This window comes from Acomys russatus, chromosome 1 (assembly GCF_903995435.1).
Source record: "Acomys russatus chromosome 1, mAcoRus1.1, whole genome shotgun sequence".
In the NCBI taxonomy this organism is placed as follows: Eukaryota; Metazoa; Chordata; class Mammalia; order Rodentia; family Muridae; genus Acomys; species Acomys russatus.
The window spans coordinates 89179687-89195043 of NC_067137.1; the positions used below are offsets into that span (position 1 = coordinate 89179687).

At 47.2% G+C, this 15357-nt stretch overlaps 1 protein-coding gene across 1 annotated transcript in view; it reads right to left on the reverse strand.

The window, feature by feature from the left end:
• Positions 1-15357, reverse strand: part of Zfyve26 (zinc finger FYVE-type containing 26) — a 62860-nt gene that overhangs the window by 38260 nt on the left and 9243 nt on the right. The window contains exons 6-18 of the mRNA XM_051148375.1: positions 14391-14521; positions 13639-13803; positions 13409-13497; positions 12189-12352; positions 10378-10578; positions 8350-8958; positions 8088-8174; positions 6911-6979; positions 6230-6381; positions 2953-3154; positions 1717-1980; positions 460-579; positions 184-348 (exon numbers count right to left, since the gene is read on the reverse strand). Coding sequence (XP_051004332.1) covers positions 184-348; positions 460-579; positions 1717-1980; positions 2953-3154; positions 6230-6381; positions 6911-6979; positions 8088-8174; positions 8350-8958; positions 10378-10578; positions 12189-12352; positions 13409-13497; positions 13639-13803; positions 14391-14521 — 2418 coding nt within the window. The remainder of the gene's footprint in view (positions 1-183; positions 349-459; positions 580-1716; positions 1981-2952; positions 3155-6229; positions 6382-6910; positions 6980-8087; positions 8175-8349; positions 8959-10377; positions 10579-12188; positions 12353-13408; positions 13498-13638; positions 13804-14390; positions 14522-15357) is intronic.

Below are 15357 nucleotides of genomic sequence, written 5' to 3' on the forward strand. Positions count from 1 at the left end.
AGTTAGAGTGTCAAGCAGCCTTCAACTAAGAGTTGCGGAAGAAGCAAGTGCGGTTCTGAGATGCACCTTGCTTAGCTAGAAAGGGCTGACTGAGCCTCGGCTCCACCCAAACATCCTTGGCTGTCTCACGTCCCTTCCCAGTTCTCCTCTGCTTTATCTGTTCCTGTGCAGACTGCCCTGTACCTGGCAGCGCCAGTGCCTCTCGCAGTGACTGGAGAGCCTGCTCCAGTTGCTGGGAAAGGCCGGTGTGGCTGGCAACACAGTCCTCCGTGAGGCTGGGCCAGCACATTTGAAGCAACTCAGAGACGCTGCACCGCGGAGCGCCTCCTCCCCGTTCCTCTACAGCCTCTGTAAAAAACATGGGAAAGGATGAGAGGGAAAAAAAAATGTCTGCTGGCCCACTGCTCCAAGTCCAGGAAGACACAGTAGAAGAGGAGGTGGTGGGGTGAAGCAACTCACCTGATTTTGTCACTCCCGCTGACGTAAGGGGATAGTTGAGAATCTTACTAATTTGCTGAAGGACAGCGGGAAAACCTCGAATACCATCAGGGTTGAGGGCAACCTGGTCTAGCCTTCGACCTGAAATGGACAAGGAAAAACCGGGATTTTCAGAGGCTGCTGCTCAGTGTTGCAGTTCCTCGTCTGATTATCTCTTCTAATAGTGAGCGTGAGGTACACACTGTGTCATTTTGGGTGACAATAAGCAGACCTGGTGTATGCCATGCCTGAGGCTTCAGGGCCACCCTGGAGAGATGCTCAGCCTTCTCTGTGGGATTTGCTGACAAAGCCAAAGGGACACTTGAGGACTTGCCATGAGCCTGAGGTGGAGTCAGATTTGTTTTTTCTAATTGCCCAAGTCTATCTTCGTATACCTTTCTGTACTCTTCCTCTAAACAGTGGCTCCCAACCTTCTTAATGCTGTGACCTTTTAGCACAGTTCCTCATGTGGTGTCCCCCAACCATAAAAGTATTTTCGTTGATACTTCATGACTGTAATTTTGATACTACTATGAATCATAATGCAAGCATCTGTGTTTTCTGATGGTCGTAAATGACCCCTGTGAAAGGGTCATTCAACCCACCGGTTGAGAACTGTTAGCTCTAGGACTTCCATGTACATGCTTGGGACAGTTTCCTGTACCTTGGTTTATAGATTCATGGCAGTCCCAGGCAAGGGCCAACGCTGTCACTCAGGAGGGGCCTGAGGCCTAATGGTGCTCATTTCGCTTGTACCTTGGTTTTTATATGCTGACAGATGGAACCTGGAACTCAAGCATGCTCCACCCTCACCATCTGTTTCGTTCCTGAATGCATGTTTCTCTCTTTTAAAAAAGGACCAGCCAGTGGGTTTCTTCATGGCATCTTCGTATTCTATGCCATTGTACTTCTTTCCCATCACCCTCCTCTCTCTCTTCGGTGTGGATCCCTTCTGCCCTATAAATCTAATCGCCCTTTGACTTTCCTGCTGAACACATGTTTCTTCCTTCAATTTAATGATGAATCCGAACAGAATTTTCCTAGATGCCTGCAGATTGCTGTCTGTGAACACGAGACACTCAATTCATCCTATGCCGTTAGGAGGCGGGCGTTAACCAATGTTTAACACTTTCTCCTTTTCCTCCCCCTACAACCTCTTACAGGTTTGCTGAGCTCTTTGCCGCGGCTAATAACGAATGGATGGGTGGGAATAGAGGCAGGTGAACAGCACCCACTTACCCCGGCTCTCAAGGCTGCTGCTCAGCCGCCGCTCAGCTGTTTCCAAGAGCTGTTTGGAGGTCTTCCACAGCTGGCACTGGCAGCAAGCTAGGTCAAATGCAGCCATGGCAGGGGGACTGAGGTCTTCCAGAACTTCTCTAAGAGGAGTGGTGGGCTCGGTCAGAGTAGCATTTATCCAAAAATCCTCCTGGAGCGTGGGGATGGGGTCTTCGGAGGGGCTAAGGAGCTTGTCGGTCACATCAGAGATGGAGTAAAACACCATCCCTGAGATACAGCAGTGGAGCAAAATGCAAGCGTTAGGTGATGTTAGCTACCACTTGTATTAGGAGAGGTCATTTGCCTGAGGTGCTTTTGCACAGGGTCTGTGTATGCTGGACTTTCATTAGGGCCCAAATTACAGAACAAAAACAGGTATGAAAGGAAGCCAGGCCACAATAAACCCAGAAGGCCGAAAAGAGGGAAGGGTTTCTCCCAATACCATCTCAAAGCAGGCGGAGAAAGACGCGCATCAGGGTGGGCTAGTTGGAAACACTCTCTAAAACACACTGCTAATTACCGCTGTAAGAGCCCCTTCAGTCAAAAACATTGAAAAGGCATGCCTATATATGTTCTAAACAGGGGCCTGGGGAGATGGCTTAGTGGAGAAGAACACCTGCTGCACAAGCAAGGAGATGTGACTATAGATTTTTAAGTAGGCACCGAGAAGTTTCTGGAAGCATACGTGAAAGGCAGCTCATGATGATAACCTGATGTGTGAAGTCTGGGGACCAATAGGAGAGCTGGATTTGTGGGACAAGTTTCTGCTTCCAGAAAGAAGGAAAGGCTGGAGCACGCTGCCACAGCTTGGATGTGGCCCTTAGGCTACAAGTGTTAACAAGTGATTTTTTTTTCCACCTTAGGAATAGTCAAGTGAAACACTTTACACTGCTGAATAATTATACGAAGAGTGGAGCAATTCCTAACAGTCCTCTAGAGCTCAGGGGAGTGCTGACAAAATGCACTGCGACAACACTCTAGCTCTTTAGCTTAAGCTGGTCTGAGGGGCAGGTGTGTAAACCCCTCTTCAGCGAGGCTGTGCGCAGCAAGGGAAGGGCTGGGGATGTGTCATGATCTCTGGCTTTTAGGACAGGTGTCCTGCTTTCCACATCGACTGCTCATGAAGCTCTGGGTGGCTTCTTCCCTTCTGCTGCCACCCCAGCTCCCCCTCCACCTTTGCCGTCAGCGAGGAAGATTAACCTGCTGCTGCAGCGCTGCCAATGGCTTGTAGAGTTGAGCGGCCGCTGCCAGTGCGCCGGATGGTGGTGCTACTCCCATCTGAATTCTGGCTTTCAATCTTGTGCTCTACACGGGCCAGTTCCTGGATCACCTCTTGGTAACGCTCTACAAACATTAGCTCCCCAGCGTTTGGCGAGGACTTCAGGTTGAACATGAATACCACCTGTCACGAGAAAGGAAGGAGTGTGGCAGTGGTGCAGTGGTGGGGCCACAGTCTGGGGGTATCCAGACAGGATGCTGGGTCAGTTCATCAGACTATGGCCCTAAGATGGCAATTTTATTGGATTGTGTGTGTGTGTGTGTGTGTGTGTGTGTGTGTGTGTGTGTGAGAGAGAGAGAGACAGAGAGAGAGAGAGAGACAGAGAGACAGAGACAGAGAGAGAGAGAGACAGGGCTTTTCTGTGTATCCCTGGTTGTCACGGAACTCATTTTAGATCAGTGTAGCCTTGATCCACCTGTCTCTGCCTCCCAAGTGATGAGATGAAAGGCATGTGCTACCACACCTGGCTGGAACTGAATGTTAAGAAGAGACCAAATACAAAATGACTCATAGAAGTCCATACACCAATCACCAAAGATCCAGTAGGAAATAAGCAAATTAACAGCAGTGATTTCAGAGGAAGCACCTATGGAAAATACACAGACAAGAAAATATTTTTCTTGACCAGGAATTTAATTAACTGTACTGTTTTAGTTGCTGTGATAAAACACCATGACCAGAGCAACTTGGGGAGGGAGGGTTTATTCAGCTTACACTTCTACATCACTGAAGAAGGCAGGACAGGAACTCAAGCAGGGCAGGAACCTGGAGGCAGGAGCTGATGCAGAAGCCATGGAGGGATGCTGCTTACTGGCTTGCTTCTCCTGGCTTGCTCAGCCTGCTTTCTTACAGAACCCAGGACCATTAGCCCAGGGATAGCTCCGCCCACAATAGGTGGGCCTTTCTCATCAATCACTGAAGAAGACAATGTCCTTCAGGCTTGCCTATAGCCCAATGCTATGGAGGCGGTTTCTCAGTTGAGGCTCCCTCTTCTCCAATAGATTCTAACTTGTGTCACGTTGGCGTAAACTAGCCAGCACAGACACTATATTTTGTACCTAACATATTAAAGTATACTGAATCCTCAAGGGGTAAATGTACTGACACAACTGCTGTGAATAGTTTGATAATCTTTTAAACTTTAAAAATGCATTTTAAAAACAGATTTTTATAATCACACTTATTGATTGATTGATTAATTGATTGATATTGAGAATGTATGTAGGCACACGAGTAACATGGTACACATGTGGAAATCAGTGAGAAACTTGTAGGAGTTGACTCTCTCCTTCAACCATGTGAGTCCTGGGGTCAAACTCAGGTTTTCAGGCTGGGTGGCAAGTACGTTTACCCACGGAGACATTTCACTTGCCCTAATATATATGTTCTGACCTGGTAATTTAGGGGAGACCCCTTCCCTTCATCCCCAGCCCCTTTTGGAGACAGGCTCTTACTCTACAGCCCAGCCTGGCCTCACGTTCACAGCAGCCCTCCTGCTTCCCTGTCGGGTTCCTGGTGTGAGCCACCATGCTCACCTCTGAGAACTTTTCTTAAGGAGAGAATTCTAAGGCTTTATACATAAAGGCTAATCATGTTTCCACAGCATTATTACAGGGCTGAAATCAATCTGTGTGTGGGACAAGAAGAAAAAGACTTAACTGCAACAGGATGAGATGATTCTCCGGTGACAAGACCAAAACCACAAGGCAAACGCTCATCATATAAAAATGGTACAATTGATAGCCTTAGATTTCAGGTAACTTCAGCTAGGTAACAGTCATTTGTAGCTTAGAAATATAGTGGCCAAAAATATACTTCATCAACATTGGTTGTTTCTGCATGATAGTGTTAAAACCAGTAATAAAATAAATTCTTGTTAATACTGTTTGCACTATACACAATTTGCTTTGTAAATAGGTTAAAAAATAAAACACACACACAGACACATCACACATACCACACACACAGCACAAACACACACACACCACACATACACCCCACTACATATCATACACACTACACCACACACACACAACACACGTACGCACGCACGCACGCACACACAAATACCAAGACTTGAGAGGAAGACAAAGTGGTTTGGGTTGAAGAAAGGTTAGGAAAGAGCAACAGAACAATGACATCTGGGAACACTTCTGGTCCAGGAGAGTCAGTCATCGTAAAGCCTAGCATGTGTGAGACCCCTGGTTCAATCTGTGGCACTAGGTAAACAGCAAAAAGAAGGGAAGGGTGGGGTGCAGGGACCGCCTCCCTTGTCTAGAGAACCCTAATTACTAATGTAGGAACAGGGGGATTAAAGAAAGATCATCTTAGAGCGGAATTTCCCCTGGATCTACTTAACAACTCGAGCCATACCACAGAAGAATCTAACCGCAGGGACCGCATTAAGTTTCAAAAGAAGGCAAAGAAGGTTGACGGATAGAGGAGTGTTATTTAATGCTATTGGGTTTAAACAACACAGAGGATCCCTGCATTTCTCATGACTTCAGTTTAATCTTCTTGGCTTCACTACAAGGTGGGAAAAGCAGGAATTATACTGAGCCACAACTGCCCACGGAAGATCAAGGCTCAGAGAGCGTCAGTCTTTTGCTGCTTTCCCAGTGTTGCTTTCCTTGCACACCAGGGCACCCCAGTTTGCTAGCTTCTATGCTGTGCACTGAACAAACTGTCATTCTGTTTATTACCAAAAGTTATCTGCATCATGATTTAATTACTTGTTTGTTTGTTTGTCCGTTTTCAGACAGGATTTCTCTGTGTGGCCCTGGTTGTCCTAAAACTCACTTCGTAGACCAGGCTGGCCTCAAGCTCAGAGACCTACCTGCATCACTATGCCCGGCCTATTTTTTTTCTTTCTGGTTATTATTTAAAACTATATAAAAACACAGATATGCTCACAGGACCATGAAAAAAGAAACAAAGATTTCAGTGTCAGGAGGTGGTGAGATTGTGGCTGTTTGACTTTGTTAAAACACCGCTTCTGCTGGGAACACAAAGAACTCAATGTTCCTAAACTGCAGTGCAGAGCTCTGGGCTGCACATGTGGAAATTCATTTCTATTTCTTCTGCCCAGTGTGACTGCCGCAAGCACCCCCAAGTACTTTTGGTGTCACATGCATTCATTTCTCCCAGAGGCTGGAATGACAGCTGGTCGGAGGCTCGCTTGGCTATGGCTCCGCTTACCTGGTGGGCTTCGGCAAAGTTCCCCCTGAGGACACAGGATGCCAGCAGTGACTCCGGTGGGGAGAACATCATGGGTAGGATGGAACTCTGAGGCTGGGGCTGCAGCCGGGTGTCCAGCTCCACCTGCCCAGACACGGCACTCAGACTCCCTTCTGTTGGGCGTAAGAACATTGGAGGCATTAGGGAAAAAAACACAGGAGTTGTCACCTCTCTCCATATTCCTATATCTTCTCTAAAAGATCTGTAAATGGTTCTCTCTTTTTAAAATTCTTTTGTGTTGTTCTTGGTTTCTCTGTGTAGCCCTGGCTGTCCTAGAACTTACTCTGGGCTCAAGACCAGGTTGGCATTGAACTCAAAGATCCACCTGCCTCTGCCTCCCAAGTGCTGGGATCAAAGTGTGCGCCGCGATCGGCCAGGTAGGTTTTTGTTTATAATGAAAGGAAAACATTTATTACCATCCTAGAATACAAGCACCACTGCCTTCCTTGAATAATCACCCTCCTTGGCTGCTGGGTAACTTAACGAAGAGAGGAAGCCTTTTCCCTTCCCCAGTTGACACCTGCTGTTTTTTGCAGAATAAACCTTGAACAAAGGTTCAGTTCTGGTGTTTGGACCAGAAGTCACAGCAGGTCTGACAAGGGCAAGCTGCCCGAAGCTAGCAGCTGGTGGGGACCCACTTACCTGAAGTACTTGTGCTCAGCTCACTGCTTGTACTTTCCAGGGATGGGGTGGAGCCTCTTTGCCGGCAATCTAGAGGTAAACGAGAGAAAATTTAGTCATCAACTCCCTACAGTGTACAAAGTGCAGAGTCAGACTACAAGGCAAGAGTAAGATTAGGGGTGCAAGGGTGGATGGCAGGTACGATGTGGTCCCAGAGCTCTCTGGGTAGCAGTCTACACCAGTGGCTTTTACTATGTAGGGTCTTTAGAGTCCTAGGAGCTTGTGACCAACATCTGATGACGAAGTACTAGCAACTGTTTGATAAAATAAAAGCACAACTAATGTGTCCAGGAAACAATAAGGTTCAAAGGAGTCATGATGTTTTCTTTCTTTTCTTTTCTTTTTTGAGATAAGGTTTCTCTGTGTAGCCTTGGTTATCCTGGACTCTCTTTGTAGACCAGGCTGGCCTCAAATTCAGAGATCTGCCTGCCTCTGCCTCCTCGAGTGTTATGATGTTTTCTGACATAAAGGGTGTGTTTTCAAACATGAAAAGGTAGAAAATAAAGCAAATCCCCGGCCTGCCAAAGGCTGCCCTGTTCAAAGCCTAAGAGAAAAAGCTTCTCGGCGCTGGCCTCTCTAAGTGCTGAGATTTGCCAGTGGAGACTGTCTGTCCTTTAGTGTGGCCTTATGGAGGCTGTGTCACCCATCAAGGAAGTCCCCTTGGCCTACTGCTGAGGAAGCCCTGTGGAGGGAAAAGACAGCTGTGGAGAAAAGGAAATGGAGTGCGTGTTCTTGGGCCAGGTGACTCAGGTGTATGCAAACTCTGCCTGTGGCCCAGACCAATCAGCTGAGAAGCTCTAGAGCCATAGCAACACTGCCACTCAGTGTTCTGGGTTGTTCTCATAGCATCCTTCACCCTACCCAGAGTGTTTACAGCACACTCGTGTGTGTGTGTGTGTGTGTGGTGTGTGTGTGTGTTACTGTGCATATGTGAAAGGATATGTGCATTGTGTTGTGTTACATAGAAAATTCTGAATGGCTATATAAGAATCTATTAAGGCCTGACTGGGGAAGGGGTAGGGGCAAGACACTTTTGTTTTGCTGACCATACGCTCTGCCTATAAGAGCATTAGATGAGCACCAGCCTCTTGGTCAGGTGAGTGGGAACAAGGGTTGAGAAGAAGGTTCTCTGGATCACCTGCCCGGGTCCTTCTAGTCCGGCGACCTCGGCGGAGACTAGAGTGCCTTGTGACAATGGGCCGGTATCTTCGGGAAGGTTGCTCCTCTGAAACAGCAAACACAGGCAGGGTGACCAGCTTCCACCTGGCCACCTGGTGGGTGATGTCATTAAGCTCTGACATGTGGAGCACTGCCCCTGGCTCCCACATGCCTGCCATGTTGCTGGGACATTTTTCCTTTCTCCCTTTTCTAGACCTTCTAGCTCTGTCCCCTCCTCTCACCTGAGCCCTGGTTGCTTGTTACCACTTTGTATCGCCACTGGGCTTCGGAGAGAACCTTTGCGAAGCGGTGCAGGCGGCTCTGCAGTCCATCCCTGCCGGCTGACCAGATCTGCTCTTCTGGCAGCTTTGTCTTCTCTGTAGCGCTGTGGCTGCTGATCTCATCGAACTGCTCCTGAATAAGGCTGAGGAACGCTCCTATTGCAAACTCATCGGCCAGGAATCCACTCAAGCCACTAGTAAAATGCTTTAGGTCCAAAAAGCTGTGCCTGGGAGGCCCTGGCAAACTGTCTATTGGCTCTGCCTTCGGACAGCTTGGCGTTGTATGGGCAAGGCTCCTGGGTCCTGCAGAACCCCGCTCTGACTTCCTGTCAGGTGGGGCTGTGTGCCGAGGGCTCTCTGATGGAGACCTCAAGCCTAAGGGGCCTTTCCCCTCGATGTCGTCATCCTCAGCATAGTCCTCGGGGAGGTGAGGCTCTGGGTGAAGATCGGCAGAGGTAATGAGGAGCAATGAGAAAATGTTTTCGAGAATTTCCAGGCACAGAGAGTCGGGGATACTGCGTAAATACTGTTGGCACCTGGCCAGGTAGGTTGGGAAGAGATGTGAAGCACCTAAGGGGGATGGAAAAGAGGGTGGAGGAAGGGAGGAGTGAGACGTTAAAAAGCATAGCCCACTGGACACTCCCCACGCTTCTGCTCTTAAACTGTGACATTATCCCTCATCTCTGACAAATACTTCATCTTTCAGGTCTAGGAACTAAGGTAACATGGACTCTATATCCCTCTCCTCTCCCTTAACCTCTTGTTATGCTAAAGACGACCTCATCCTGCCCAGGACTCTTAACCACTGGATATACCACAAGGGTGTGGTGGCACAATTCTGATTCCAGCATTCAGGAGGCTGAGGCAGGAGGATTGCCACTAGTTCAAGGCCAGCCTGAGCTAGAGAATGAAACTGCTATTTAAAAAAATGGAGGGACTGGAGAGATGGCTAAGAGGCTAAGAGCACTGTCTGCTCTTCCAGAGGATCTGGATTTGATTCTCCACACCTGTATGATGGCTCTCAACCTCTGTCACTCCAGTTCTAAGGAATCTGGTGTTTTCTGGCCTCTGTGGGCACTGGGCATGTGCATGGTGCATACATGTGGGCAAAACACCCATATATATATATTTATTTTATTTTATTTTATTTTTTTTTAAATCTAAACATATTTTTAAAAAGAAGGAGGAGGAGAAGAAAGAGGCAAGGCTAGGTATGGTAGTTTATGCCTGTAGCCCCAGTGTTTGGGAGGCTTAAGACTTTGAGGGCAGACTGGGATACATTGATTTCCCTTTGGACTACACAGTATGACTTAGGAAGGAAGGAAGAAAGGAAAAAGAAATGAAACAAAACAAAACAAAAAAACAACCCTTAAGTATGTTCCTTTTGGAGTTCTATTTCTTAAACTAGGCTTCAATTTATCTATCACATACATAAATGCACACATAAAGATGTAAACTGTACCCCTAAGTTAACCAGAGTTGCATCTGTACATCAGAAGAGGGCACTGGATCCCATGGGATTACAGTTGCAGCCAATTATAAACTGTCATGTGGGTGCTGGGAATTAAATTCAGGACCCTGGAAGAGCAGCCAGTGCTCTTATTTTTGTTTTTGTTTTTTGAGACAGGGTTTTTCTGTGTAGCTCTGGATGTCCTGGAACTTACTCTGTAGACCAGGCTGGCCTTGAACTCAGAGACCGGCCTGCCTCTGCCTCCTGAGGCGTGTGCCACTACTTCCCAGCTGCAGCAAGTGCTCTTAACCACAGAGATATTGCTCCAGCCCAAAATGCTATTTTCCCTATGGTGTCTAGCTACAAAAAGGAAAACATGTGGCAAATACTATGCTAGATGATCAGATTAGGATCCATTAAGACACAGGCATCTCCCTTTGATGCTGATAAATGGATGACATGACTCCCACCCTGGAAGGCAATAACCACACAAAGCATCCCTGGTATCTGCATATGCCAGCGACGGGGAAGCTCTGTACCTGAGGAGGGGAGGGAGTCGTTGCCTGGCTCTGCCAAGGTCAGGTCCTCGCAGGTGCTGTCTCTGCAGTTCTGGCACTGAGAATGCCGATGTGAGTTCACACAGAGGGCATAGATAGCATACTTCATGGCACAGAAGCCCTGGTACAGGGTCAGGCTCTGACACGGGCTCAGGTGCTCAGGAACTGAGGCATCATGGGTATCTGAAACAGAAACAGGTAGAACTTCAGAGGTAACCTTTTCAGGCATGAGCAGCAAGCATGGCTGAAGAAAAGAGGGCCAGCCTGTGGTTCTTACCCTCCTGCATATCTGACCTTTCTCCTAGTCAGTACCAGCTTTGTGCTCTTTGCTTTCTTTTCTCTTTCAGTCTTCTTTCTATATGATGCATGGCCTCCATTACCTAGGCTCTACCTTATACCTCAGGGTTTGTATCCCAGTCATCCCATTACTGTCTCTTTCCAAGTTTAAGCCCCAAGCTCCAAGTATACCTCAGTGGGTTCAGTGGCCAAAACTCAAATGCATCCTTAGAAGCCTTTTAAATTTACAGAGTGTAAATCAGAATTCTAGTTCTTTTATGTTGTGGAAGTTTTAGTTTCTTTAAAAACTCAGTTATGCTTTTGTTTTAATCCCACGTGTGGGATATGGGGGCTGCTCCAGTTTGTCTATAGCTGGTAACAGCCTCAGGAGAGGGCACATGTCAGCAGGAGACTGCCTCATGCAGGGGTGTGGTTTTTGCCAGTTGAAAAATATCTGAGGCAGACTCTGAGAGGGTAATAAGACGAAAGTCTAGAGAGAGAAAAGGGGAGAGAGTGGTGGGGGAGGAGGGAGAGAGAGAAAGGCGGGCTACAAGAACACTTGGAGGAGATGGTCAGAGGAGGAAGAGGAGGCTACTGCGGTGTTTGCTGTTGCTGGCTGAATATCGAATAACAGATATTGGTATTGCCCCAAAGAACCCGACAACCTTAAACAGCAGGAAGTAGCCAAAGACAACTACACCTCTTCCCCCACTAACCTTATTTCTCTCCTCTCTGGTGTTGGGTTGTTGGAAGGGAGTGGGGAAAGAGATAAAAGAAGCCAAAGTAAAAACACATTTTAAAAATATGTCTACACTTTTAAGAAACTTGCCAAACAAGTGGCCCATTTTTCTGGACACGGGGTGGAGAGAGAAGAATGTAGTAACGCTGGTTTGTGGTAGGTCCTTTTGAAAAGTAAATCAAAGCAACATCTCCCTGCTGGAAATATCCACTCTCATCTGAGGAAGCTGTCTGGCCTGCGGGACAGTGTGTGACTCTACTATGGCAATGACTTAGCAACAAGAAAGAGTCCACTAATAAAATCTTGCATTTTAAGCAAAGAACAAAGGTTAAAATGAGGCTTTGCTACTGTTTCTGGCAAGTCTTTCCTCCAAACCTCTTGTTCTGTTCAACAGAGTTTGAAGGAGGCAAAGGTGGGAGGGAGAGCACAAAACGTGCTGTGAGGAAGTTTATGAGGCATCAAGCCACTCACCAGGAATTGCCACAGAGCTGACAATGCAGAAGGCATTTCCCAGCATGGCGTCACTGACATTAGCGTACACTATTTGGTTCCTGACATGATTCCACAGGGTAAAAATGGGAGCATGACTATGGGATTTCCTACAGCTCAAATGCCACGACATCCTAAACAAACTGGGGCTAATAGCAATACAGAGGCTACATGCTCCTGGACCAGCCTCTTAACAGGTATCCTGGCAACCATGTCTAGATTAATCTCATACCATAGTAAACACATGAGAGACTCTTCAGAGGGAATCTGGCCAGCTGTGCCAACTCACCGTGCTCTTGCTGGAGGTCCTTGGTTGGCACCTTCTGTAAGAGCTTGAGAACTTCTTCCTCCCTGAGGGCTGGAAGGTTTGTAAGGTGATGGAGGGAGTACAGCACTGAGTGGCTGTCTCCGCCGTGTAAGTGACACAGGAGCTCTCTCTTTGGTATGAGGCTGCTGAAAGGGAATGTTGGAAGAACGGGCAGGGAGGCAGTTTATATCACTGCCCTGCAGAGAGACAAGTCTGTTCTTCTCTGACCTGTAACACTTCCGGCTTCACTTTCTCAAACCATATTTTACTAGGTCTAGGATAAAAGATAACCTTTACTCACCTTGAAGAAATTCTAGCTACCAAGTTAGATATTTGTCCAGAAAGGGTCTAGGATGAGCCTTTCTGGTCAGTGGAGTCTAAGAAGGGTCTGACGATCGAAGTTGCTAAGTTCTACCCTCTCTGTAGCTTTGAGATAAGTTTCTTTGGCTTTACTTTGAGTAAGAACCCCTTCCTACTTTCTGAAGCATTGGTGAAATGAACAAAGAACAAAATGGAAACTCAGATCTAGGCTAAGTTACTAGGGAAATACAGGGTTTCATATATATCCAATGAAGACAGGTTGAATAAAATATGACCCAGGACAATATACGGATATGAATATGGATGACATTTACTTGCTCTGCCACCCTGTGCAAATTATTTAACAGCTCTGGGCTTCAGAGTCTCACCTTTTTGGGGGATAGGGTTCCTTATTGTGGTTTTTGAGGCAGGGTCTCACTATGTAACCTTGGCTATCCTGGACTAGTTATGTAGAGTTGGCTGGCCATGTAGTCACACAGCTCTGCCTGCCTCGGCCTCCCAGGTGGTGAGATGAAAAGTGTGAGCCACCAGGCGTGGTCCTAAGTGTCCCACATTTAAAGGGAGAATCATGTCAGTGTCTACCTCACCAGAATGCACTGGAGACCGATCATCTTCTAAAGGCCTTAGAAGAATGCACGGCCTACATGCCTGGGGATGGTGAGCTGCTGTTCTTTCAGACTCTGAATGACCCTCTGGCTGTGACACAATGGTCACAAATGGAAGCTAATCATTACTTATGTTTCCCTCAAACCCTGGTTTAACAGGTGGAACAACTATTTGTGTCTGGCCAACATTATCAATTTTTTTTTCCTGAAATGGTGCACAGGGTCGAGCGTGCCCCCAGGTAGGGTAGGACAGGGAATGACTTGACTGGGACATACCTGCTCTGTTGTACACACCACTCCAAGACTTCTAAGTGAGCCCCCAGTCCTTCACAGGCATCCCTGAGAAGCTCATCGTGGCCTTGGTCCTATGTCAATGCAGAACAAACATGCTGACTCAGTCACCTGCCATCAGACACTGTGGCTGACTACAAGACTCTGAACTCTATCTAGGCCCAAAGCCCCAAGGCATTCACTTCTGGGGCACCGTGAGGTGCTGAACCAGTTACCTGGGCCCTGTGGAGGGTTTGGAGCAGTTTTCTAGCTGATTCAAGGCTCTGGCAGTGTGTCCAGCCCAGGAGCACGAGCAAGTGGCTGAGAGGCCTGAATTCTCGGTCGAGCAGGTATCCAAGGCTTGGGAAGTCTTCCTCTTTCAACAGGGTCAGTGCTGTTACCTGGAAGCCGAGAGTTACCATAGGTGGCTACCTGAACTGGAAAGAGTGATTTCCAGCTTCATTAGGTCGGAGTTCTGATAAGGACGTAAGTGGTTAATTACATAAACTATTCCAAAAGCACAGCATTCTAAGCACTTTGAAGGGAGGGGCAGACTCCTGTTGTAACCCTGTCTCTTTGTACAGCACAGGGCTTGCAGGTCGGGGTTCATGAATACCTACTGAAGTCAATGAAGTTCAGCTGCAATTTGGAAAGCAAGAGTTAGAGTAATTCAATTTCCCTGCCAGCTACATCTCGTATTGCTGCCACGGTCTTTGCTTTCTACATCCCCCAGAAGCTGACACATAGCCAGCATCTGACTTCCTCCTGCTAAAGGTCCAACAAGAAGAAAGTGACTGCAGCATCAATTAGGAATGGAACTGATTCTCGGAGGCCTTTCTCCCTAGGGACTACGAGATGACAATCAGCTGACTTGTCACTACTTAGACTGCAGGAGTTGGATACACTGAGTGGGAGAGTAACAAAGCCAAAAGGGCGCAGAGAACATTCTGGGTTCTTCTGCGATGGGCAATAATTAAGCTCAACTTACCAGGACCTGTTCCAGGAAGTGCTTGTTGTTACTCAGGCAGTAGAAAAAGGCTGCTTTCCAAGCGTGGGCTGGATCAGGCGTGGAGAACAGGGCCAGCACTGCCCGCTCAGGATCCGGATGATCTGGGGACACTGAGCATGACCCCAGAAGGGTTACTAGGAGATGATGGGCTGCTCTTTCTTATGCTATAGTCCACACTGAAGACCAATCGATGTGCGACCAGGCATTTGCACTTATTTACTTAACATTTATTAGCTGGGCGGTGGGGGCGCACGTCTTTAATGCCAGCACTCAGGAGGCAGAAACAAGAGCATCTCTGTGAGTTAGAGGCTTGCCTCAAACTACACAGAGAGAGTCCAGGATAGACAGGGCTACACAGAGAAACCCTGTCTTGAAAAACTGAAAACTAGAAATCATCATCATCATCACTGTTGTTATTACTGTGTGTGTACATGTGCATATCAGAGGACAATGCTGTGGAGTCTAGTCTTTCCTTCCACCCATATGGGTTATGGTGATCAAACTCAGGTCATTGGGCTGGTGTGGCAACATTTACCCACTGAGCCATATTTCTGTTCCAGGAGTGGACTCTTACATAAAGTCAAACCGGTTGTTACTTAAAGATATTTCATTCCTCTTAGCAGCTTCGGCAAAGCTATTTTCTGATCCTGTTATTTTGTTTTTCAAGACCAAAAAGCTATCCTGAAACTAGCTCTGTAGACTAGGCTGGACTCAAAGATCTCCCTAATTCTGCCTCCTGAGTGCTGGGATTAAAGGCATGTACCCTCACTACCCAGCCTCCTGTTATTTTTTTTAAGCTTTGATTTAAACAAACAAACAAACAACAAAGCTTGCTATGTATTTTTTGCTTAACCATTCTTGTCTTGAACATGCAGGTACAATATTAGTTCAGAACTTCAGAGGGGCTGGGCACGTGGGACTCACTATAGCAGAAAGAGAAACAGCT